The sequence below is a fragment of the Eucalyptus grandis genome, chromosome 7 (assembly GCF_016545825.1).
Source record: "Eucalyptus grandis isolate ANBG69807.140 chromosome 7, ASM1654582v1, whole genome shotgun sequence".
NCBI lineage: Eukaryota > Viridiplantae > Streptophyta > Magnoliopsida > Myrtales > Myrtaceae > Eucalyptus > Eucalyptus grandis.
Window position 1 is genome coordinate 145,658 of NC_052618.1, and position 27,190 is coordinate 172,847.

General features: G+C 38.7%; 2 protein-coding genes across 5 annotated transcripts; one reads left to right on the forward strand and one right to left on the reverse strand.

Moving 5' to 3' along the window:
- Positions 1 to 174: 174 nt before the first annotated feature.
- On the reverse strand, positions 175 to 18,320 carry LOC104452419. Of its 2 annotated transcripts, none has more exons than XM_010066885.3 (12): positions 17,737 to 18,315; positions 17,283 to 17,417; positions 17,033 to 17,177; positions 15,199 to 15,501; positions 13,221 to 13,482; positions 10,225 to 10,391; positions 9,999 to 10,109; positions 5,607 to 5,658; positions 5,402 to 5,511; positions 5,182 to 5,310; positions 3,787 to 3,876; positions 175 to 930 (listed from the first exon to the last, which is right to left on the reverse strand). In XM_010066885.3, exons 1-12 carry the CDS (start codon positions 18,126 to 18,128, stop codon positions 412 to 414), a joined length of 2,415 nt encoding a protein of 804 aa, XP_010065187.2. In that variant the 5' UTR covers positions 18,129 to 18,315; the 3' UTR covers positions 175 to 411. The 2 variants fall into 2 exon arrangements, with proteins under 2 accessions (XP_010065187.2, XP_039173132.1); XM_039317198.1 differs by having other exon boundaries at positions 764 to 994; positions 17,737 to 18,320.
- Positions 18,321 to 24,048: 5,728 nt separating this feature from the next.
- Positions 24,049 to 26,917, forward strand: LOC104452426. Of its 3 annotated transcripts, none has more exons than XR_005553073.1 (3): positions 24,049 to 24,330; positions 24,906 to 25,718; positions 26,201 to 26,917. XR_005553073.1 is itself a non-coding variant. In XM_039317199.1 (2 exons), the coding sequence occupies exons 1-2, from the start codon at positions 24,237 to 24,239 to the stop codon at positions 25,640 to 25,642; spliced, it is 831 nt and encodes a 276-aa protein (XP_039173133.1). In that variant the 5' UTR covers positions 24,050 to 24,236; the 3' UTR covers positions 25,643 to 25,950. The 3 variants fall into 3 exon arrangements, 1 of the variants encoding a protein (XP_039173133.1); XR_726803.3 differs by lacking the exon at positions 26,201 to 26,917 and adding an exon at positions 25,895 to 25,943; XM_039317199.1 differs by lacking the exon at positions 26,201 to 26,917 and having other exon boundaries at positions 24,050 to 24,330; positions 24,906 to 25,950.
- The last annotated feature ends 273 nt before the right edge of the window (positions 26,918 to 27,190 follow it).

The window sequence follows — 27,190 nt, forward strand, 5'->3', positions numbered from 1 at the left end:
AGTTAAAAAAGAGACTGAGCAGACATTTTCAAAAAGAGGAATGTTGATAATTTGTGGAACGTTAAAGATAACAAAACCTAGTTTTTTAAAACCTCGGGGTAGACCAGACAATAACTGAAACTGTAACTCGATCATTGTCCCTAGAAGAGCATAAAGCAACTTGAGGAATACCGATGGGGTATAACTACACTTCCATGTAGACTAGAGCAGTACAAAGAATCTTTCGGATATTGTACAGGACCTTCATATAATTAGGTCAATCATTTTTACAATGAATTGTGTACAGATGAGGCCAAATTAATGGTGAAAAAATGCAATGTCTAAATTGATTTTAGTTTATTGGAAAATTTCATCTTTTGCAGAAACGTTCACGAAACGAACTTTGCATCTTCTGCTGAAAGATGGAAAGCATTAGCAGCTCTGGGATGCATCAACCTGGCTCCAAAGCTGATTAGCAAATTCGTTCTCCTCTTCTGTAGCGATTTGGTCATTAACCTCAATTAATTCCTCTTCATCGAGGTTCTCTTCCATGATTTCGTCAATAGATGATACTTCTGAAAGTTCTGTCCCCAACCCACTTATTTCAACCCCCGCCTCCCTCACAGCTTTTGCTGTTGCCGGCCTGTCACAAGACCTATATTTAGGAGCAGGCATGACAAACGGCAAAACTATATTGTCTAAGTCTATGTGGCTGCCCTTCGTTCTAGCCCGTGTCTCCGTCGGAGGAACAACAAACAGTATCCCAAGTTCATAGTTGCAAATGTGAAGCTTCTTCAAATCGAAGTTGCTTCGACCAGGTGTGTTAAACTTTCCATCAGATTGATTGGAAATCAACCTCCCCCAAGCAGCTGCACTGAAATTATGTGATCCACAATAAACCCAACCAAAAGAACATGCACTTGCCCTGGACTTAAAGCGCCTCATTGCCACCTGAAAGAAAAAAATTCCTTGAAGATGTGCCAATGTCCCCAAGCACGGATACAACATCCACACTCTGAAAAAATGGCAAAATTCTCTCTCAACCAAAATAAACCAGTGACATGCCATGCCGATTCAGTTATTCATATCAAAAGTAAAACGCAGTAAGGATAAAGCTATACAAGATGGTCTGGCCAAAAAACTCAGGATTGAAAAAGAATATCGTCAAACTGAAAATCAATGTCTACAGCAATTTTTTAAATTTCTTTATAGCTCAAGAAATCGATTTTTAGTGCAGAGTGGCTGTATACCTTTGTCTCAGGAACACCAATTTCTGTGTCCAATTTAGTGCCTTTACTGCACTTCTGTCATAAGTATTTATAAGACTCAATGCTCATTGCAAATTAAAACAATTTTTCTCAGGAAAATATTTGGGGTTTATTGACCTCCAAAAAGTCATGCAAAGGCCATCCACACCAACTTGATGGGTTAATCTATGCTTCTATTGATGTCAAAGTGACACCAATTATATGCACATTCATATCAACAAACAAAGAAGTTCAATTGCATACTTCAAAACTAGGAGACGCATGCTTACATCACCAACATAAAATGGAAAAACTTAAGATGGATTGCTCAATTCTGCCAAAGCCATGGACCATTCTGCTAATATGGCCGAAGAAGATGATTCACTCACAAATTCAGTGGGGTGAAAGAAGAAAAACCCCTGGAAGACAAGAACTATTCTGAAGTAGTTATTTCAGCTAAATTGAACTTTTCAGTATCAAATCTAGCATGTGAATAAGGGTAGTTAATTTCATTTCCTGTACGTACATTCTCTTCTGCTAAAATTGGACATCCAGGCCCAATCGGTCCTCTTGGTCATGGGTAGTCCTCCAATCCCACCATAATCGGATCATAACAAGGCAAAAGACACTTGATCCAGATCAAATATGTCTCCATGGAAGAATAAACACCTCCATCAGGCACATATGTGGCAAACCGGTGGATCGGGTTGGTTTATATTTCAATTGTTTAAGATTGGTTTATGTTGGGTTGTTCCAGATGCAACTACTTTTGGGTCCAGTCATTTCAGGTTCTGTCATCTCGAAGTCTGACCTGGGTTCCTGTGAATCAATTCTTGACCTTCTCAGGTTCCACTTTCTAAAAGTGAATTGGGTCTGGTTTATGTAATGCATTCATCATATGTTTACTTAAGTTCCAAATCACTGGCATTTGGTTTTTCTATGATTTTGGGTTCATCAGAGTTAGAATTAAATATCATGACAAGTCGGTCTACATCAAGTTCAGGTTGTCTCAGGTTTGGTATACTTCAAGTTTAGGCTACTTTGGATTTGGTTCATTTTGAATTCAGCATGGATGGATTTTTTTTTTTTTTGGTAAGAGTAAGCAATATATTAATAGGGGTCAAACTGTACAAACAACATGGCTCCAAAAACTTACACTCAAAATGAACACGCTCATTAAGAGTGGAAGGAAGCCACGGAAAAGCAACAAAACGACGTATGATGGATTATCAATCACTCAACGTATGAATTCTCTTGAATGCAGTTGTTTCCAATTCATATTCAATCAGGTTTAAGTCATTGACTTTTTCAGTCAGCTTGGGGTTGGGTTGAGTCAGTTTCATGATGGGAAGGCCAGGTTTGTTGAGTTCCAGTTCCCACCTCTACTGGTGGGAGCACGCATCCACAATAAAATAGGATGCCATCCATTTGATGCATTGATGTTATTCAAATCGGTTTTTAAAATACAGGGAATAAAATCGAACCACAAGAAGGAAAGAGCACTTTAAAGAGAAAAGTGTATTTGTCATAGTGTACATTCTATAAAAAAAATAGTATAACTTGGTCATGCTAAAGGCTTCACTATTAAGTGAATAAAACCATGTTTGTGCATTCTATGTTTTCACGTGCTTTTGTCCATCAAGGTTTCACTGAATTATAAGTTCACATAACGTGTCCTCAATAGGATATAACTTCACAATAGTCAAAACAGATGAGCACTAGATCACTTAATCTCAGATTTTTCAGGTTTATGAGGGACTAATAGATGACATTTTGAAACACATTTTATCTCCATGAGTTGCACAATAACATGATGATGAAATTCTCTCTCTCCACATAGTCGTGAGCACGAGGGGACAAGTATCCTAACAGCTTAATTTTTTGTAAAAGAACATTTGTCTAAAAATTTCAATTTTCTTTTTAGGATTTGCTAGTGTGTCATGTGTAATGAATGTATGCTATGGTCATCCACCTTAGCCCAAGCACAATGCTCTCAGAGCAGAATCCCACTTTATTAATAAAAAAAATCTGCTAACGAGTGGCCCAAGTGTAATTATTAAGCACTAAATAATAAAATTTTACAAATTTCTTTAACTGCACTAAATAAATATTTCGTGGGCACTCGTTAACAAGACCCTAATTGAAATACTCCAAAAACAAGCTAAATGGCTAGTAGCTATTAAGGTTGAGGACCTCATTTTGTTTGCTAAGTCAAGATTTTGAGTTCATGGGTTTTGCAACCCTGACCAATATTCCGACACCCAAAAACTCTGCTGAATGCAATGCTATTAAATTGATTACAGTGAATCTGTATGATGTTTGAGATGTTAAATTTCACTCTTGAATAATAGATCATTAAAATGTATTCCCATGCACTAGCATAACTTTACCATACCTAAAATTAAGAGAAAAAACATAATAACGTTCTGTTTTCATTAGCAGATGATACAATCCTATACACATTCTGCAAAAGGGTATGATTAATTCATGAGTGCATGCTAATTGATGGCATCAGAACAACACAGTTTATTTTCACTGGAGAAGAAGATAAGGAATGGACCTTTGCATGAATTGGGTGGCCAATCCTATAGGAAGGATAAGGAATTGCATCATAGAGTATGTCTGCAGTCTTCAACTTTTGCCATGTTTTCTGTATGGGAAGCAATGAATTATTGCACAAGGTACTCAATAAAACCAAAGAGCCTATCAGTGATAAGCCCCATTAGTTAGCACTTAACAACAGCAAAAGCACCAGAAACACAAAAAGCACAATCCTTCCTGTACACAGACAGATATCCGATCGGCCATCTGAATGTACGGGAATTGGACTTCACTGGCATGATAAGCTCATGCTTGGACAGCAAATGGTTCAGCACTCTCTATAATTGCAAATTTCAGTCCAGAAAAGTAATGCTTATACGTGCAAGAATTATGTCTATTGTCTTGCCTATATTATAGAACCCCTGTTTAGATCCAAGGAAAACTAGACAGGATAATAGCAAAGCCAATGAATTTGGGAAGACCAAGTAATATCGCATGCTAGAAAGAGCACAGAACAGCAGAGAATGATTCAAAAAAACTTATGAGCACTCAAGAATATAGAGCAGTGAGTAATGCAATAATAAGAACATGGTGTGACCCACTCAGATGAGATGAGATGAAATAAAGTAAAAAAAAAAAAAAAAAAATTGTTTAGAAACATGAAACAATAAGCTCAAATGCTACTTCAAAGGTTTAGCTGTATGATCCTGTGTAGATCAAAGGAGAACAAAGGGTAAGAAGACAAGAACAGATATATGATGAAAGATTCAATGTTTCGACCTTACTGTAGATGGTATTGAAAGTGGTCCACAAAATAACAAGATGCATGGAGCCAGACCCACTACATGGAAAGAGGCTTTGCTGTTGAGGATGATTTTTTCATTTAGCACACGAGATAGCATCAATTACGATCCTTGGGCTCTAGTATTTCTTTTCTCCAACTTCTACCTTGACATTGCTCATATAGTAATAATCTTGTCGATCCACAATTTTTTTAAAGTTTCACATAATCCATTCATTATCTCAGAAATCAGGTACAGTGAACTTAGTAAGCTCTTTCATCATATCAAATAAATACTTCACATATATTCCTGGAGTTGATTCACTAATTACTTGCAATCACCAGTGGAATGAATGAACTAGCAACATAAAACCTACCTAAAGGATAAAATCTCATTATCACAAGCTAATGGAAGCAATCAAGAATCAACTGCCACTGGGAAGAAAAAAAATTTGTGCTCTTTAGTTAGTTTTTTCCCTAAGATTTGTATTATTGAATGCTTAGGTTACACTCCCTCTATTTACGTTTCTCCTTTCTAAACATATTTAGGGGTACTATACAAGACCTTCTGACAAAGGATGCCAAAGTATGGGAAAGCTTTTAGCCCACCCAGTGATCAAATGGGCAGAATACCTCTGAGAAGCAAAGAATCTGCTTTGAAGCTGAAATTCCATTAATAGCTGTCTTCGCCCTCTCAATAGTGGGAAAAATAATTCTAATGGATGGATTCTTCAATTCTTGACTAGCAGTCCAAAATCCCCACTGTTTCAAGAGAATTGAACACATCGCAGTTATGAACAACTATCAATTGAACCATGAGTTTTCACCAAATAATAAGGGCATAACTGCCTACCTCTGGATCTGACTCCTCAGAATCAGATGATTGCAAAGATCTCTTTCCAGCAGCAGCCGAAAAAGCAGCCAAGAATTGCGCATTGATTGATGTACCGATGGAGGATGAACCTAAAGAAGAGAAAATTTATCGCAGTTGGTAGTATTAATGAGAACAACCATTCGAGTATATAATTCCAAATAAAAGTAACGAAAAATGAACTCACCATAAACAAAGTCACTTTCTAGTGATTCAGGCCACCTGTATTGACCTAAGACCTTGTAAAAAGCAAAAGATAATCATAAGACATTTCAGACACAACATTCACAGACAAAAATGCTCTCCTGAAGGAGCAGTGTCATAATAGCATAACCTGTTCAAATGACCACCATTACTTTTACCTCCTTAACCAATTCTAACATGTGTAATATTCATAAATATTCCCATCTTTTACGCCAGCCTCGTTAAACACAAAACTTCCCCAAAAGAACAACAATCATATACCTGGCAATCCCATAATTCGAACTACACCCTCACTAGAAGCTTCAAGTAACTGTCTCAGAAATTGCCTTAAAAAAACTACTGCAATGTACACACATGGAACACAAATATGCCACATGATAATGGTGCAAACAACTCAAACTTAGTAAAACAAATTGCAATACGAACATTTAGGTCTTAAAAGTGTAATTCAAAATGATAGTGACAATATACTTCCAGAATTGGTACCAAAAACTTCACATTCTCAAGCCTTGGGGGCAAAATGACAAGGTTCGTAGGACCATACTTTGTTCATCATTACCAAAAGTCTTATGGCTAAAATTAAATGATGAAATGCCAACTTTGCAAAATTGCATTTGTCACAAAGAAAATCTCATAAGAGAATAAAAGACTAAAGAATGTATACCTAGCAAGCCTAAATGTCTATGAGAGACTTCAATTGTCTGAAATGAATTTCAAGATTCACAGATTTCCATATCAAGATCACAATAGAACAATCATCTAGTTTGTTAAGAATCCAGAAATTTAAAGAAGAGACAAATAACTCAGATGTGGTTTGAGCAAAATATCCTAACGTACCAATAAACCTCAGTGACATTTCCTCCATGAGGTAGAAGCAAAATGTAGAATCCACTAACATGAAAAGCTCCAATTGTCTATGTCACAACATTTAAGTATTAAACAATGCTTTCAACTAAAGCTGTTCAAACAGCTAACAGTAGTCCCACAAAGGTCACATGGTATCCAAGAAGGGGTATCTAAATTGAAAACTATATAACCCCCTCTTTGCCTCTCAAAAGATATATTTCCATGCTTTGGTCTTAGGCCAAATCTCAGCCTATACGTAAAGGAGTGTTATGACAATTAAAAATCAAAACATGCGTTCACTTAATAGCTTGAGCATTTAGAAGATTAGCAATGGTCCAACAAAATTCGATCTTGAATGTGTACATAGATGCATGCTGGTGTGTCTGTGTGTGGGTAGATGGATAAGCCTGCAAGTAAATTCAATAGCTTCATCTGAGAGGGCACAAAGGGGTTGCACCACATTTATGTAAAGACCGCAAGTGGCATTTTTACACAAGCTGAAGAAGCAGGAAACAATAAAAAATCAAGCTAGACCACCAAAGCACACAACCGGCACCCCCCCCCCTGCAGGGCCAAAAAAAAATGTGCAACACTCATATATACTGAAATTTTTTTGATGAAACAACCCAAGAATGGTATTTGTTAAAGGACTCTTCTGTTCCTATACCTCCAAACTAAGAATTTAGATCAAAGTCATAGGTCAATATCAATTGGAATGATTGCTATGGAAGTGAGGTGTCACCCAAGTCATGTAGGCTCGCTGATATGAATTTTTTATCAGACCGCACATACACTAATTATAGTCACTTATTGCTCAAATCTTTAGCTATATAGCTCTTTTTTGGTAAACTTTCCTAAGTATAATCTGATCTAATTACTCTAGTCCAATAAAGGGGAAAATTACACCAAGGATTTGAAACCTCCAATATGAATACCATCATCCTGAACATAAACATTTATTCAAATTCTCTGTAAAAATTTTCTTCTATGCACTAATTAGTTTGTGATGTAAAAGATTCTCCAGCATTAATTTAAGACGGAGTTTTAGCTTTGAAGCTAAGCTCACCATTTGGCCAACTCTATAAAGAACAAAGCTTTAGACTATATTGTTGAGAAATCACTTGAGGAGAAGTTCGAGTGCAATCTGAGCAAGAAAGAAAAAAAGACAGGTAAATTAAAAGTGCCTCTTCTGCTGCTGACCCATTTTGGCACTTGTGCAAAAGTTCCTTTGGTAGGACAGGAACCCTTTGCTCATTCCTCAATTGCCTATTCAATCAAACTTCCTTTTTTTTTTTTTTTTTTTTTGGGGGGGGGGGGAATAGGTGGAAAGATCAACTGCAGGGTACTAGGGGGCGCAGACGCATAGACAAAAAAGAGCTCATAAAACCAAAAGGGAGATCCATCACATGACAAAGCATCTACCATATCAACCAAAGGATTTACATCCGTATGCAACTTTTCACTACACCAAAAGCACAAAACTTTAAGCCAATACAACAAAACAAAAATGAAAGATTCCTGTCCATCCGAAGCTCTCTTGTTTCACTCCTTCCAAATCAACCAAAAACAGAGAGGAGTTGAGACAAACTTCAATGTCTTGTTGCTGGATGCCCCCAAGCCCATAGTTCTTGCTCAAGAGGACCTTTAATAACCCAAGATAACCCAGTGCAAGCATAAGTTGTTGTCCAATCATTCTCATCCAAAACAATGAAGGATGATGAAAGACACACAGTCTTTACCTCCATTTTGCAGAGAAAACACGTATTAACCAGTACCTTGCCATTTGTTGTAGGTTATCTAAAGTCCAGTCTACCACCAAAACCCCCTAGCTCACTACTTATAGTAAGACAAAAATTTAAGGGCTAAATTCTTAGTACTAGCTTCAAGAAAGCTCCGTTTCTTTCAAATTTAGAATAGAAAGATCTTTCCAGCTGAAAAGCCTCCTCTAAAATTTCTAAAGAAACAGGCTCCCAGCTACACTTGTTGAAATTAGGACTCAAATAGAGACCTAAGTAGGTGATCAGGAATGAACCTAACCAACACCCCATAACTGACAATAATCGAGTATTATTCACTACTTCACCCAGTAGAATAAGCTTGCTATTACTCAGATTAATTTTAAGCCCAAAACCGCCTCAAAACAAAAGTATACTCCTCAAATCGAGTAACGAAAAGATGGCACCATCTGCAAAAGGAAATGTGATACAGCCATTGCCATGTCTCCATTGGCCACTTTAAAGCCAGTAAACCATCCCAAGTCTGACCTTTGACCATTTTGCTAAGACCCTCCATCATCAGGATAGACAAGGGGAATAAAGGGTCACCTTATCTAAGGCTGAGAGAAGATTGAAAGAAACTGGATGAACAGCCATTGACTATAATAGCAAATGTAGGGGCTGAGACACACTGTTTCATCCAAATTGCACCACCTCTCTCCAAAGCCCATCATCTTTAAAACACACAAAAGACAATCACACAAAGCACAGTCAAAAGCCTTCCTGGTATCGAGCTTGCAAACAACTTTCTTCTTGACATTAAATTGGGAATCCACTGACTTATTTGTGAACATAGCTGCAACTAGAATTTGTCTTGTATCAACAAAAGAACTCCAATAAGGTCCCACCACTTTGCTGATAATGCATTTTAATCTTGTTGCAAGCACCTTAATAAGAATTTTATACACACTGCGCTCACTGAATTAATGGGGAGAAAATCACACTATTCTTCAGGTCTCTCCCGGAATGTCTAAAGTAGTCAGCGATGGATTCTACCCAAGAAGCTAGTTATAAGGTAATCAATATGTTAAAGGAGCAACTATGTTCCTTTTTCTCCTCTATTTGCACAGCTGACATGTTTATCCCAATTGTAAGTTGAGAACATAAAAGCATTTGTTATCAGGTGCACCAAAAGTAAAATCTGTAAGGTGTTGCAGATGCCCAAATAGGGTGTTAAATAAGCCACTAACCAGATCAAAGTTTCAAAACTCAATGCTAACTATGAAACATCTATATGCCGTGCATCTCATGGTGCCAATATCTCTATTTTTTCAAAAAATCAAACGAAATACAAAGGGCTGTTTACATAGATGAAACTTTTTTTTTTTGGTAAAAGGTAATAGATATAATGAGGAAAGCCAAAAGTACAAAAGATCACGGCACCAAAAACTTGCACAATGGGATGAAACTTTCAGTGGGCTAATTATAATAAAGGTCATTAATTTCTAACAAATTACAAGGAGGTGGACAATGGGATGCCTAGGTAAATTTAATGTCTGCATGCTCCAAAAATAATTCAGGCTGGATCACCTTTCTTTACTTCAAGAGGGATGATAAGAAGGGGGGTGGAGGTTTTGTTGAAATTAAACACTGAAGTTTCCATGAGTAAATGTGATAAAGGAAGTGATTCTCATCAGACCATAGAGCACATAAACATGCATGTATAATACCTCTAAAATAATAAATATGCATGTAAACTTCAGAAATACCAGAACAAGCTGCTTGAAAATAAAAATAGGTCTCCAGCATCTTACCTCACGCAGTCTATAAAGTCCTCTACACCTTTCAATAGAAGCAATGAAATAGCACAAGGCATTTACATGATGATGCTGCATCAACTTTGGCATGTCGGAAAAAGAAGGCCCCTGGAAAGATCAATAATAGGTTTTAGATGAACCACTTATAATATGTACTAGGCAAGAAGTTTATAGCTACAAATATTGATGATTAGTTTATTTCAGGAAGTAGACAGCAACATGCCTGAAATACATGTAGTATCAATGATACTTTCTTGTTATTTCCTCCAAGAGCAGCAGCAAGCACCTCCTTTGGATAAACATAGCCAGAAAAACCGAAAAAACCATCATCCCACAAGGGGGATACCCACTTTGCAAAATTTCTAGGTAGAAATCCTACTCGGATGCAATCTATTGAAGAAATGCCAAAAAAAGGTACTTGAGTAGCTCAAAAGTAACTGTGAAATCATAAAAGGAAAAGACAGAATATACAGGAGAAAACTTAGAATTCATACACTTAGAGCCATCTTCTGATTGGAGAATGCTGATATCAGTTCATCTTAAAATCTAAAACAGAAATTTGTCTTAAGCTAGGAAACCAAGCGAGTGACATATAGACAGCAAAAGTTTGTTAGTGTTGCCTGGGAAAGCAAGAGAGATTGAATTGACAATCTTTCTGCAGAACTCTAAACATTTCTACACCATTGTCAATTGGTAGTTGGAAAGAAAAAAATGAATAAGAGCAAATACAATAGTATTGGCAGTTAGAAAACTATACATAAAGACAAAGCATATCTACAAAGGCCAAAATCTTATTTTTAGTGTTCCAAATGGTGCTATACAGACAGTGAATCGCCTAATGAGTTAGTTAGCAACCTAGCTAAGCATTCATCAAAGTGGTTCTCTGGGAGTCTGGGTTACACCTAAGCCTTAATTAAAGAAGCAAGCAATCAAATTGTAAAATGGTGGAATATGCCATTCTCCAAAAAACTTGAACTAATACATAAAAGATTGGTTTGCTCAAAGATATCATGCAGATCCATCCTCAAAAACCTTGATTTTCTTGAATCTTATTGTCACAATTCAACTTTCCCCATTCCATGAAGGCATTAAAGTTACTCCACAAGACCAGAAGAAGCATAAGGGATCCAATATGAACAATACATCTAGATTGCAAGAGTGATGTCAGAGATTTCCTGCCAGGTCTATTGATGAAAGGAAAGTCATGTGGAAGATTTCCAAAGGCATGCTTGGCCACCCATGCACAAATTAGTAGGAAGCTGATGCTACTCTCCTAATGATGACCATGTAAAGGTGAAAACAATTGTTTTGTTAAATCAAGACACATGCATTACTCAGGACACAAGATGCCCAAGTAAAAGAGAGACATTGTACAGTGGGTCACAATGAGGCATTCTACAATAGAAGCCACAAGAATGAACCCTAGAAGGGAGGGCTGACCTAGTGAATCAGCTTGCCAGGCGCCAACTAAAGGCAATCCGCCAGTGCCATGACAACTGCTATCAGAGCAAGATTTCCAAATTTTATGTGCAGATGCCATCTGTCACCATGATTTGAGCATGACCTGTGGAAGAGACGGAACACCTATTGGAAGGGTGTAAGCCATTCATGTAAAACCAAGGCAGACTCAGTGATGATGTGGTATGCGAGGAAGCAACACCGAGTGACACATTCTGTTGGGTGAGCTTTGGGCATTCAAGTCAGTGATGGTTAGGGAAGTGCAAGGAAGCCAAAGAATAGGTCACAGTGAGGGTCTTATGGAAATCAAATCAGGGAAAATGTCAGTGTCCAATTTTACCCTGTTTTATAAATAAATGGAAGTGAGCTCCGTAATACCAGAAGAAACATGAGGGATATGTAATGAACAATACCGCTTGGTCATGGTATTGGTGCTAACAAGTTTGAGCTAGAAATCAACTGAAGGAAGGAATTTCTATGGAAGATGTCCAACAGAAGGGTGGTCCTTTGTATACAAACTGGTAGAAAGCTGGTTTCACTCTCTTGATGATGGCCATAGAAAACCGAAACCACCAGTAATTGTATTGAATCGAGATGAACACCCAACTTGGGACACAATATGCCCCAATAAAAGGGAGATGTTGTACAGTTATTCACAACGAGCCATTCCACAATAGAAGCCATGGGAATGATCCTTAGAAGGGAGAGTTGGCCTGGTAAATCAGCTCGCCAGGTGCCGCACGACAGTCCGATGACCGAGGCCAACTGGCCCGCATTGTGACACATAAACTATTGTAGCCAAGAGCACATAACCAAGCTCCAAAAAAAATTTCTCTATCACATTAATTTGATAGCCACTTTCCTACATGAAGTTGTCAACTATATCCAATTAATAAGATGGTATTCGAAGCCCTCCCATGAATGCCCAGAAAGCATTTTCTTCTTTATTTAAAGTCCACGTAAACATTTTCACTGGACAGCTTCCATAGAAGAAGAGGAATGTATCATTTAAATTAAATAGAGTCCCCACAAAGGTCCAAGACAGATAAGAAAACACTTGACAAAATATCCTGCATTCAATTCCAGTGACAAAATTATGAGGTATTTCCAAAAGGTAAGAGATCATTGTGCTTCTATTGTTTCAGCTCTACAAGAGCGAGCCAGTAAAACAAAGTATGAAGTTATAATGCACACCAACGAAAGAAGCCTGTACCAGAGTAAAAAACATTATCTTCCTGCCTGACAAATGCCACTGAATCTGTCATTTTATTGGTTGTATTTGCTTCCATCTCAAAATTCTCTTTCATTATTGTATGTAAAAAAGCTCTCACGCATATGCATAAGAATATGATAAGTTGATTCCAAGAAAAGAAGTATTCTACCATTTAAGACAAGATGAGGGTTCAATCCACTAATCACTGACTTTGAAAACAAGATGTGAAATACATAAGTAATTAATGAAGTGCATACTGAAATTGGTGGAATTACTTGAATAACTAATTCAAATTATTTTAATTATTGATTTCAATTTTACAAGTAGACCAATTTACTTTTTTTTGAAAAATTTATTATCGATCAATACTTTAAAATGATCATGTAAGTAATTTATGTCAACCATTTGGTAGACGTTCATAAGGCCAATCGAGTTTGATTTCAAGGGCTTGCCAAATCGGCCCACTAACCAACTCCACATATAATTGTTGACCAGCAGGAATAAAACAGAAACATTGCTTATTTATGAAAACAAGAACTGGATTTTACCTCCCTTGAAGAAGTTATTGGGATTTCGAACAAGAATGCTGACTGCATTGTAATCGGCAGGTATATTTGTTTCTCTTCTTAGAGTTGTTTCCAGCATCCCAGATGCATTAATATGAGAATCTGAGAGGAAAGAAGCTAATTTCCGTAGAGTTGCACCATCTGAGTCTGCTACCGCATGCAATAGGTGACTTACGCCAGCAATGGATGCCTTAACCATGGCAATGTGCTTTGGAAACACTAAACATGACGTGCTGTGATTGTCCTGTGAAGAATGAAATCATGGAGTCATGTCCTAAGAAATCTATAAAAGATTAAAAGCAAAACTTAAGGTTAAAAGGAGTATAGTATTATGTTTATCCATTATCACATCATTAACTAAGTCGTCTACCTTATGCTGAAGATCATGAACAATCTGCCTGCAACATTTCCTAACACTATGACTATAATATAGAATAAATTTTGGAAGTCCTAAAAACCACTTATTACTCCTACTATGACTTCCCTCCAAAATTGCAATGAAAAAGAAAAAATATTTTAAATTTAATGAAATTAAGAAGAAATTGTATATGATTCCACATGTCAATATTGGAATATTTTGAAAGGTTTCAGATGTTTCAAGTTAAATAAAGACAGTGTGAGAGTTGCTAGATTTACAGAAAGTCAAAACTTAAGTAGAAGTAACCCGAAATGGCCCTTCCTGCAAGCACCTAAAAGCATCTCTCTATGAATTACAAATGATCTTTAAAAAAAAAAAAAAAAAAAAATCTTTGTCTGTAAAAAAGAGAATAAAATCTTTGTCTGTAGTAAACCTATTTGAAGATCCCATAGCAAAAAAATAAATAAATAAATAAACATCTGTAAATAATCTTGTTAGAAACCAATTTCCCTCATAGGAAGTCTGGAGACATCAAACAAAAAGATAGCAGCAGTCCAAGATGAAAGCTTTCTTGAGCGATGCATTCCTGAGATGGACGAAGCTTAAAAACTGAGAAAGACCAAAAATAAACATTTAAATCACCAAAAACCTCTCTTTGATGACCTACCCAAATACTACCCTCCAGTTACACTTCATCAATGTCACAATTCCAGCAAAACTATAAATATGTGAGAATATGTCACAAGCTTAAAGCATAAGACCAATGAGGCATAAATGTACTCTTTAAGTGGAGCAACTTTTTGGTAAGACTCTCTAGCATCTTTGACAAACTTCACAAGCCCTCTTTTAGTCCCAGAGAGATATTGTGATCAAGGAATCTTGAGGAATTTTTCTTCAGTGATCCATTTTATGCTGAAAAGAAAGATCAAGCTTCCAAAAAAGGTATATCTTTTTTCATCTCATGACAATTGACTGGAGCTAGTCTCTGGCTACACGTACCCGGGATTGCTATATTCCCTTCCAATCTGTGATCCAGATTCATCAATCTGGTCTTGGTAAATTTGTGTCCCAGACCATTTCCCTAGCCCATCAACCCCTTCACATTCTCACGCAATTCAAAGATACCAGCTAACTCTTATTTGCTAGCTCTTCAAAGGACCAGAATATTATACATTTTGTATCTAATTTAGGCTTATGGATTCGGGGAAAAAAAATCTCAGACAGAACAAGTCTATTTAATCATTTAATCAATTGGAGCTTGTATTGTAGTTAATCTGTAATTTCAAAATAATTCATTGCGAAAGAACAACTAGATTACCAAAATAAAAGTGAATGACCTCAAAAAGAGAATGTTTCCAAGCCTATCACAATTAAACCGACTAATCCAACCCCTTCTGTTACTTTTTTCTCCACGTCTTTTCTTGTACCTGCACCATCCCTATTATAGTTGCTATTTCATAGATGGTGAGACAAACGACAGTCAGACTCAATCAGATATGATTCCTCCGCTCCAACTGAGCTATGGCAATAACTCCTACTACAATTTTTGATGATGTATCCCTTCCCAAGTGACAGAACTACGCAACAAAATAGAACACTTACAGACAAAAAATCAGTCAGATCCAAAGTGTCTTGTGGCATACAAGAATGGATTCCAGGCACTGATGCGATTAGATATCCCATAGCCTTGTTAAAGTCATATTTTGCCAACTCAACAACCCAATGAGCCTGAGAAGGTGCATCAATCACAAGAGATGCCATAAACCCTGCTAGTTGAGCAGCAAAATCAGATTTTACACCTTGTGTTATTTCATCATCAGAAATTTGGGTGAACAAAGATGAGAAATCAGGAGCACTTCTACGAGGAAAATCTTGCCACCACACAGTATTGGTAATGCCAGTCCACTGCAGAAGTCAAAATCATATGAATAATGCAACATCAAAAGTTTGTTCTACAACAGCACAAACTAATAACAAGAGGGGCCAAAAAGAGGTAATCAATAATGAACAAAGCAAGAAGAACGTGAAAGATAAGATATGCCTAACAGCTTCCCAAAAACCATTATTATTAAATAACTTTTGGCATCTCTCGTTCCACATCATTATAGCCAAATTGATCCAGCCTATGTAAGGTCATCTCTGAAGTCCAATAATCAACACTTGCCTTTCCCAAAAATTCTCAGGCACTTTCAGAGGAGAATCAGCTCCCACTTATTTCCCATATCATCTTTTACCATGCCACTTACGAAAGTGCCATGCCAAGTATTCTACAGGCTTTATTACCAGAAGTTGACAAAAGAAGAAAGTCTATTAAATGCCATAAAAGCGTTGCAGATCAACGAAAAACTTAAGCAGACTTCTTTTATGAGCTTTTGTCCTGATAACCAGGCAGCGTAAGAGGAGAAAAAGCTGCGAGATTTATAAAGCAATTATGTAAGAAGAAATGTTCCCACTGCTGGCCGGATTGTGGAAAATGTCTAGTAGTGCATGGCAGGTATTGTTAAGGAGTCAATTGTCCATATATTTGACAGGCCAGTCTTGTCAATACTCAAAGATTAGAAGGATAAAAGAATATTTTCTGTTTGCAGATCTAACCTATGCTCGAATAAATTATAGTTTACTTGACATCCACTTAAATCAATGGTACCAGCCACTTCTCAGACAAATATTTAACTTGATTTAGTCTTCTGGATCATAAACAGTAACTTAAAATGCATTTTGAATTTGCATAGATTTTTCATTACAAATATTTACAACATAAGGGTTGATGGATCAACTGGACCAACCACTTCAATAGTGCATGGAAATATTTTTATCAATAAAGGGCAGAACGTTCACTGGGTAAATTTGTAAATGGCCAAATATTAGTTACTTATGGATTATCTAGCCAAAACTTCTATACTCAGGGTTACATAGAGATGAAGCTCCACAAATGGGGTGACGGTCTGTTGACAATAAAGAACCAATGCACATCTCATGCTTTAAACACAGATACCACAAACAGTGCAATCTCAGGGGAAAAGGGGAAAGTTATAGGAAGAACTCTAATTCATATGTGCAGTTCCATGACTAAACCTCCAACTTCATGACTAAGTAATAATGCCATCAAATAGATTATCTTAGAATAGTTCTCCCATCAGGGCATAAATACATTCAGAAGGAAAGCACTCTATTGCTTGCCAGAAAAAAGCCATAAGCACAACTTGATCTTACTGCATTGTTCCCACCATGAAATAACTTGCATATGAGTTAGCTGTACCCTAGAAACCACTGGATGTAAGGAAATGATAACCTCATAAAATTTTCCAAACAAAAGAAAGTGAGAACAACTACCACATAACCCTAAAAGTGGTAAAATAATTCATTTGAGAATTTTAAAGGAGAAAAAGAGCCTATGACAAATGTTAAGTCACAATATGTTAAACCCAGGAATCACCTGTTTGGCAACCAAATTGGCAGAAGTAATGATGATACGAATCCGATCCTCTCTTTGAAAAACAAGAAGTTTTGGATGATGACATGCGATTCCCTGCTTCTTTCGATCTCCACCAAAAGCAATGATCTCAGGGAAAGGGGGATATCTGTAAAAGTAATTGTCCAAGAATGCTAAATTGTGTAAAACTGTTTAGGCACATCACTGAAAAATGATAAACAAGTTAACTGAACTGAAATGATAAACAACTTACACCACAACAAGCTTTGGGAATTCTGGATAAGGTACAAGGGTTCTTTGCTCAGGGCTTGAGCTCCAACATCTATCAGTGTTGTGACAAGCAATGGTCACTGGCAAATGGTCAGGAATTCGACAGTAGGATAGAAACCTGCCATTATGTCTCAGCAAAGATACAAGCATCCATTCAGGAACAAGAACCAAAAACAAGTAAATGTAGACTGATTTTCTAGATGCAAACATGAAAGAAATAAGGAAATATGCATGAACTATCCACCTAGTTATTAAATTAACAAGAAAAGCCAGAGCTATAATATTGTCCCTGCAGAATAATATAAAAAAGGGAATGACTGAAGGCATTCACTGCAACATTCATAGCAAATGTGGACAACAAGAGATGATTAACATATCGGCCAAGAGAGCATGGAACCAAAAGGTACAGATCTGTGCAAAGAAAAAGAAGTACGAACCACGCAATGTCACACGTGAACGTTGCAATGAATATCTGCGCAATGCTTTCGACAGGATAGATAAGTTCTGCCAAGGAAATTTCAGAACTACAACCAAAAGAACCTTGTCCAATAGATTCAAGACGATTGAGGCAGAAATTCATCCCTGGAGGTGGACAGAAGCTGCGCCTATTTTCATCATTTGCGGTGGAATTGAAACAAGGGCCAGTTTCTGGAGGCACCCGGTTTAGATTAGAGGTGATTCGATCGGCATTCTCAAGATATTTGTTGCCTCTTTGAGATAAGTTTCCAGCATGGGCAGAAACACATGCTCCTTTCCCATCAATCTCTGAGCTCACAACCTTTTCAGCTGGATGCACATGAGTGAGTGGATGAGGAAGTCTGCACCTCATGCTTGGCAAATTACAGATGGTGTCGGAATTGTTAATGGGCAAAACATTTGGCAACTCTGGTTCACCACCAGGATCGGTGGCAGGCTCCTTGGAAAAAGATTGAGCCTGGATCCAGATGAATTATTACAATTCAATGAAGCGGGCATGGCTGTTGCCAGAAAAATAGGGCATCTCCGGATGCAAGAAACAGGGTCGGCAGAGTCAAAATGTGCCTGCACCGAGCCAAAAGCGATTTTGCTCGGCGATAAACAGCCGAGGAAGAGGATGGACCTGGAGACGTAGCAGTAGACCGGGAGGCCGATACCCTTTTGCTGCTGCTCGACGTCGTGGTGGTCGTGGTGGTCGTCCAAGGCAAAGAAAACCTCTCCTTGACTGCACAAGGATCATCCGAACAAGGAGAAACCACTTCCTCCTCATCCAAGACAACAATTCTCCCAATAGCAAATCCAATTCGAATGCCGGACCTACATTTACCATCGCCGCCGCACACAAGCAGGACTTCATCCCCTGCAAACAACGCGACGGCGCTGCCCTGCCGACACTCGACTCCATTGACAAACACTCGACTCAAACTACCGCAAGGAGCAGCCTCGCGCTCCTCCCGGAATTTCTCCCTAGAAACAAAGGAGTCGTTCGGCCGAGACCCGGCATGGAAAACGAAGACCTTGCGCTGGCCACCGTCGAACAGGATGCGGCAATGGAGGTTGCTGACTCGGGGTCGGGCAGGAGGAAGTCGCACCGGCCGGCGCCGCGGCCGATCGCGTAGAGGCGGCCGGCCTCGAGCCGGATGGACTCGCAAGGGCGCCCGGTGGCCTTGCAAACCAAGGGGATCCCGACGTGCCGCACCTCGAGCAGCGCCGCCGCCGCCGCCGCCTTTGCTACGCACTGCTCCTTCTTTCTCTTCTTATCGTGGCCTTGCGCGACGGGGTGGTGGGCGGGTCGTCTTCGTTTGAGGGGAGTGTCGGGGGCGACGGTTGACATGGGTGGAGTGGAGGGAAGCGAACGTCATGTCATGTCATGTCATGGCACCGATCGAATCAGAGACGTTAGTCGAAACGAATGATGATGAATTTGACAGAAGAAAAGGGAGATGAAGAATTCCAAGGAAAAACGAAGGATGAAGGAAGGATTCTTCGGGGGGTCGCAAGAATGGCGGGCGACGAGGGGGAGAAAAGTGGGGGAGAGAGGGAAGGTTTCGAAGGCGGGCAATGCAATCCCCACCGTCCATCCGTTTGCGCCCCTCCCCCGATTGCTTTCCCTCCAAAAAAAAAAAAGTGAACCCCTCCCCCTCTCTCTCTACTTTAAAAAAAAGAAAAGTTGTAAATCTGGTTAATAGCCCGGTACATGTGGGCCGGGTCGGATATCGGGCTTACGAATCATTGCTCGGAGCTGTTTGATGAATTCAAAACTTTTGAATGAATAAAACCATAGCCCAATTTTACTCTCTCTATTAGTTGAACCGGTGATAATTGAACCGGTGAAGAGGAGCAAATCCTTCATATTTGAGGTCTTTCGGTTGGAAAATGAGGAGTGTAGTAGGATCATTAAGGACACTTGGAATGAACTGGCCTAGTTGCTGAGGATTCGGTACTGAAATTAAAAGCTGTGTCATTAGCTTTAGCCAAATGGAGCAAGATAACTTTTCTAAACGGCCAGAAGCGGATTAATGACCTGAGAGATGAGTTGCAAGGAGAAAGTAATTTCTAGAGCTTACCTGCACACAAGAATAAACAGCAGGAACTTACGGAACAAATAGAGAATCTGTTCAGAACAGATGTACCGGGGCTTGAGATCGAGAATAGAGTGGCTGAAGTAGGATGATAAAAACACAAAATATTTCCATGCCACAGCCATTCAAAGAAGATAGCAAAATAGAATTTCCATGTTAAAAAATTTGAGTGATACTTGGAACCGAGACCCGGCAAGACTGAAGGTTGTGACAATGATTCGTAAGCTCTTCTAGTAAGCCAATATGTCTTTAATGAACACCATAATAAATCTATTTATACACTCTTTGAATACTCTGTTAATCAAATACATGAAAGCAGAAGGCACATCTATTAATCCAAGAGGCATGATGAGAAATTTCTAATGGTCATATCTTGCTTTGAAAATAATTCTAGGCTTATCATCTCTTTTTTCTTTTTCAAGTTCAGAAAGTGTTATTCAATGCGGTACCTTAAAAAAATGATGCATCAAGTATCTAATTGAAAGAATGCGTAAGGAAGCAAGGAGCGTAGGGGAAGAGTGGAAATTTGGAGAGAAGTCTTTTCTATTACTTCAATTGTAATCAATGTACAACGCTTTGTAATTATAATACAAGATGTACATGAAAAAAAGGAAATAAAAAGTTCTACAAATATTCTACAAATCAATTCAATATTTCTGTCCAATCTCTAATTGATCAAATCCGGCGGATCTTCAGGCATATCTTCCAACACTAATCAATACCAAAACCAATTTCTCTATAAGAAGACAAGCCCAATATAATCTCAAGAAACACATCTGATAACAACAATACTTTCCAACTTCACAACATTATATTTTATATCTTTTAAGTCTGCTGAAAATCATAACAATATCACGATGTGAGGATAACCAAACAACCCATAAAATAACATCAAGAATATATATATTTAACTCCACTAGATTTCCATGCGACTCTTTATCATTCATCTGAAAAACACACACTTCTTGAACACGCGATTCGCAACTAAGAAATCATTACTTTATAATCCTCAGTTAAATCAATTTGGGGCTCATCTCTTGCTTCATGCGAGTCACCACGATGACTCTTTTATCTCTTTCTCGAAATCTCCCCTCGAGAACCTAAAGATACATTCTTCATATCAAAAGTTAAAACTCGTTTGCCCTTGATACACTTTACAAAGCCAAGTAAGCTTCTCCAACTCAAGATCAATAACCATAGGGACTGAAAATAAATCATCCATTCCAGTACTTAACAAAAGATTGACGCATTCTAACATACAACCTCACAGCATCTTTATAAAATCTACCCAACAAAAGATCATAATCTAAGTTCCGATACTACAAAATGTCACGCCCAAAACCATCACGAATAGGAGATGAGATGGCCATCCTTCCACCCAAAGGGCGCGGCCTCAAAGCTCCCAAAAACAATTCCTAAAGTCCCCTCGTTGATATCGCTGTCATAGTACTTATTATTAGATGAGAAACCTGGAAAAGAAAAAAAAAAAAAAAAAAAGGGTGAGCAACCATGGTTCAGTGAGTAATACATCTCTTCTAAGCGGATCGAGCACCCATTATGCATACCTGCAACCAAAAACCACAACTCTTTTAATCCAAAATTCAAAATATAACAAACATATAATAAGAAAATAAGTTACGTATGCTTCAACATAGTTGTATTTATAGTAGAAATATTCATTTTATAATAATATCAAAATAAATATCAATAATCAAATCCATTCATCAATTTCACCAATTCACACATCAATGGTCTATTCCATTGATTAATCTCATGCCATACATCAATAGTCTATTACATTGATCTATCTCATATGAAACCACATGTCAATAATTCATTCCAACGATTAATCTCAAATCACATGTCGATAGTCCATTTAATCGACTAAACTCAAATCACATATCAATAGTCCATTTCCTTGATCAATTTGTTACTCAATATCAAACCATAATCATGATACAACGACTAGTGACAATGCGACCAAAATTTCCCCTTGGTAAGATCTCCACCTATTATTAGCCGGTGGCTCGGCCTACAGGAACACCCTAAGTTAGTATGCATACCCACAAGCCCCTCACTAGGCTCATAGCAATATTGAACATAACACCCTCCACAATCCACAAAGCAAATCCAGAATTCATTTCATATATCACAAAAAGCTTTTGCAATTCAATTCATCTACCAGAAATAGACTCGTCTCATTAACTAATTTTACAAACCAAATTGAATCAAATGTATGTCATAAAGCATTTCACAAATCGATATATCTATAACATTCCATAAACCATCTCAAAATCAAGAGCTTTTTGTAAAAATGTTTCGCGATGTCAAAATATATTTTTCAACTTCATTTCTCAAACAGAATATATTTTTCCACCAACCAGTTCTTACACAATTCACAAATATTAAAATATAGTAAGTGCCCGATTTATATTTTATGCAACAAACATGCTACCAAACAAGCACTTGAGGAATTCAAGTAAGGACACCTCCATCATAAGAGCAAGAAATGGCAAATATGGACAATCCCGCACAATCCTCTTAGGAATCATATACTTAGACATCCTATGCCTGATAGGAAGGTCCTCTATCTCTTGGAATGGACTTCAGCACAGTCTCTTATTATCCCCAAACAGCAAACTGGCCCTAGCCAGTCGTGCTCGCCAACACTACAGGATCCTCCAAATTCATGAAGAAGAACATGCCTCAAGCAATCAAAGTATGTGGGATGCCCTAATCTCTCAAAGGGAATCCTCTCATAATACCAACGGTCCTCCTGATGACATTGGAATGGAACAACGCTACGAGAAAAAAAGGCTTGCATGACATAGCTTCGATGATTCAAATTATCACTATAACTCTCGAGATGGCAGATAAGACTTGTAGTGAAAGTTACTATAGCACAGGTCATTATAACAAAATAATGTAGCAATATGTTAGGGAAATCACTATTCATAGTCATCGTTCATATTACTTATAATAATTCCCGACTAGGAATCCCGAAGCCTCTGTGTGTTTTAAGACCCATGAGTTTGGTCTTTGTTTTTTGTGACCTCTTAATACCTATAAAAGATAAAGAGGATGTAATGTTTTGGGCAAAGTCCTTGAAGTAAAGTGTGTGCTTATGCAAATTCTCTCGGTGTCTCTCTAAACACTTCTTCTTCTCCAGCTTAGTACGATCCTCTGAGAAATGCAGCTCGGCTAAGTTAGAGATGTTACTTTCCTAGCATCTTTGAGCATCTCTTATCCAAATTTCCAAATAGTTCATAGCTAAAAGGCAGTCCCTAAAAGGCTTGAACAGAAGTTCACCTATTATGGGATAACATACCTGTTACAACTAACTTGGTCTTCCCTAATTCTAAGCATAGATCCCTTTTATCATTTTGAAAACATGGGTTTAAAAATTCTTAGAAGAGATAGCACCACTCACCTTGGAACGCCTACGATCAAATAACAAATGTTACTCAAATCGTTGAATTCGCAATCCTATCAAATAAGCGACAAACAATATTAAAATTGAGTAATGCATTACCTCAACTACAAAATAGCTATACTACTAATCACATACCCAAAGCGATTATTCGAGCCATTTGCAAACTTTATCACACCATAACTTTCTCCACCAAACTCCGTTCCAAACATATTTATAGTCAATAAAAAGCGCTTTCGACATACTACAAGAATCCCAACTTGGTTACCACAAAACTCTCCAGAAATGGCTGAAATTTAGCCTTGAATATTTGTTTGGAACTTGACAGCACGTGCGACAAATTTCGAAATTTCATTTTAGGTAAATCGTAAGTTCAAATCGAGATCCCCGTAAAATTTTACAATTTCACAACACTCTAAACTATCGTTTCTATATAAATACGTAGTTCAACGACTTAAAAATCAGACTTCATCACACAAATCTTCAATAATTTCAAATTTCAAGTCCTGAATCCAAAACTACTCCGATTGAACGAATGAGGGCACAAGCACTTACCAAGCATTGGGATACAGTGTTGAGTCAGCTTGGCAAATTACCCGGATAATTAGGGCGCGAATTTTCCCCTTCTCCCGCTTTCTTCTTTCTCCTTTCCTTTGACTCCTTTTTCTTTATCTCCCTCTCTTCTTTTTCCTTTTTTTCTCTGCCGGACCGTCCTTTTTTTTTTTTTTTTTTTTTTGGTAAGGAAAAGGAGATGAAACCTTTCTTTTTCTTTTGTCTCCCCTTTTTCTTCAAAATTCTCCCAAGAGTGGGAGGGAGATAGCGTAGAGGCGAGGCAGTCTGAGTGATTGCATCTCCCACCCAAACGTTCACATCTCAATCAATCTAATCGAAAGCCAGGGTGAAGGAAGAAGAAGAAGAAGCAGAGGAAGAAGAAGCGGAAGAGGCAGATATGGGATGGCTGTCCAACAAGATCAAGAGGGACCGACTCAAGCGTGGGGATCACATCTACTCTTGGCGTCACTTGTACCTCTACGCTCACCACGGCACGTTCCCTTTTTCTCGCTTATTTTAATGCAATCTTTTTCGCGACGATGATGATGGTGGTGGTGGTGATGATTTCGCCTCAACTCCTCTGCTTTTTTTTTTTTTTTTTTTTTTTTTTTTCTATAAAATTGCTCCATTCTTCACATGATTGATAATGTCCTTTCCTAGTTTCATATATAGGAGCTTTGCCCTCGTGGGTCTGTGAGAGAGGTCGTTTTCCTTCTCTTGATGGATTTTCTATCCTGTTTTTACCATTTCTGCTAATATAGATTGTGGCAACGTTACTGATTTTTGTATAAAAGGAGATGTTTTAGGATGAGTAGTCGTATTCAACGTGGCAGAGAGATCGAATCCCCTTGACCCTTTTGGAAGTCTGCCACCCCTTTGTCCGCCTTTGCTTAGCTTGTGCTCCCTTTGCTATTTCTGAATTGTTGGTTACTCCTGTCAACTGAAGGAGGTCGAATTCTTTCCATCCTTTGATCGTCCGGATTATGTTCTTTTCAAGCACGTACCTTCTATGGACTTAGCTGCTTTCGCATACTGAAAAGATTGTCGCTTTTGAGTTCGCAAACAGGAATATACGTCGGTAAAGGGAAGGTTATTCACTTCACTCGAGGGGCAGGACACGAAATCGGCAGGGGTACTGTGTTAGACCCCATCATTTCGAGCTCATGTCCCCCTCCTCCTGTCGGTACACAATGCCAGATATGTGGAGATCAGTCGAGACTTGATGGTGTCATCTCTTCCTGCATCGACTGCTTCCTTTCAGGTGGAAACCTCTACCTCTTTGAGTACGGCGTGTCCCGTGCTTTCCATCTTGCTAGCCCTCGAGGGACTTGCACCCTTGCGGAATCCGACCCCCCTGAAGATGTGCTTCACCGTGCCTTTTACCTCCTCCAGAATGGCTTTGGAGGCTACAATCTTTTCAAGAACAACTGTGAGGACTTTGCTATCTACTGTAAAACGGGTCTGCTTGTGGTGACAGTATGTATCGGAGGCCGAAGTGGGCAAGCAGCAGCTTTTCAGGCTGCTAAAAGTGCTGTCGGGTCCTTTCCACTTACATTCTTGACGGTCCGTGTTACTGGCCTGGCAGTTGGTGGTCTGGCAGTTGGTGGTCTGGCAGCTGGTGGTCTGGCAGCTGTGAGTTATAGCAAGTATTGCGTCAGTCGTTTGGCCTCTGACGTTGGGTTTCGCCATGATGTGGTTAAAGTACCGGCCGAAAGACTTGTGGGTCTACTTCATTTATGTGATCCCCAAGCTGCTGTGGATAGTCCCACTCCCAGTCGTATTCTCATAGCCGAGATTGACTAAAGATTGCACGCTGCAATTTGCCGGCAGTCTCCACCAGAACTTTGCCGGCAGTGGAGATGAAAACACTCTGCAAAATGTACGCTTTAACTCTTTGTCGGATGTTACTTCTGCAAACTATACCCAGTAGAAATTTTAAATACTCATCAAACTGCAGCTTTGTCAGATTTGCCATCAGAGGTCCTTGAGATGTTTGGGTGTGTGTAGTCTTGTTTCTTGTTGTGTAAACGAACTGATCAGATTTGCTTTCAACAGGATATGACCTGATGATCGTCACCATCTCTGTATAGAAGTAAAGTCGCAAGAGAAATAGTTCTACCGTTCTCTGCAATTCTGATATTTCTGCTTCTGGATTGTTTTTAAGACCTTTTTGAGCAAATCTTGTTTGACCATCAGAATTAATTCTTTAAGCTATACTCCCAATGGGTTAGACTAGCTTTGGCGTGGGTTTTGTCCTAAATTTGCGTATATATGGTATTCCAGTTAAATGATAAATTATATTTAACCATAAAACAAAAGAGCTCAAGAGAGGAGCCATTACTGATAATAATTTCAAATCAGTTTAGCAACACTTGAAGGGCTGGCCATGGTCACGGAAGACAGACATAGAGCTGGCTATGGTCGAGCGAGATTGAAGGACGTGAGCATCATTAAGGCACAATGAGCGTCGTTTGACCCTTGCCATGGTTGACTGAGGGCCACCAACCAACCCTCACAAGCTGAGGCAAGGGCTGTGCAGATCGTCGCTCATAATAAACATCATTTCATGGAACTTTCTTCAATATAGGCCAAGGAACGAATGGTGCAAATGCGACAAATTCCATGTCCGAGCCTTGTCTACTATGCAGAATACAAGTGGAGCCATACCTTACGCATGCTAATACATGTAGACAGGGCAGAAAGAAAGCGAAGATGAAGAAAGGATTCGGGGGTTGCAAGAATGGCGGGCGACAGATCACGGGAGAAGGTGGGGTAGGGAAGGTTTCAATGGCGTCCAATCCAATCCCCACCGTCCATCCGCAGCTCCCCGATTGCCTTCCCTCCAGAAAATAAACCCCTCCCTCTCTCTACTTTAAAAAAGAAAAATTGTAAATTTAATTAACAGCCCGGTACATGCGGGCCGGGTCAGATATCGGGCTTTCGAATCATCGCTCGCAGCTGTTCAACGAATTCAAAAATGTTAAATGTTGTTCTTACAATGTCTGGGCTTGAACGGACCTATTTAAGGTTGTTTCGGAGTATTCGACGTGGAGACCAAAAATGAATTACTTACCATTCGAAAAGTAACTTGAAACTGTATTTTGGAATCTTGTTGGGCTTTTAGAATCTTATTGACGTGCGCAAGCCCAACGTGTTGTTGAATTATGATCATATCTACTTAAACTTAGCACGCACAAATTCTTTCTTCTTCTTCCTTTTTCGCTTTTCTTTTTTATCACCAAGCGTGGTAAGTAAACTTGACTAACAGGTACTGACAAAAAAAAAAAAAAAAAACCTCGATTAACAGGTGAGAAGCCTATTGAGCTCGAGACGAGCGAAAGGCAAATGGCG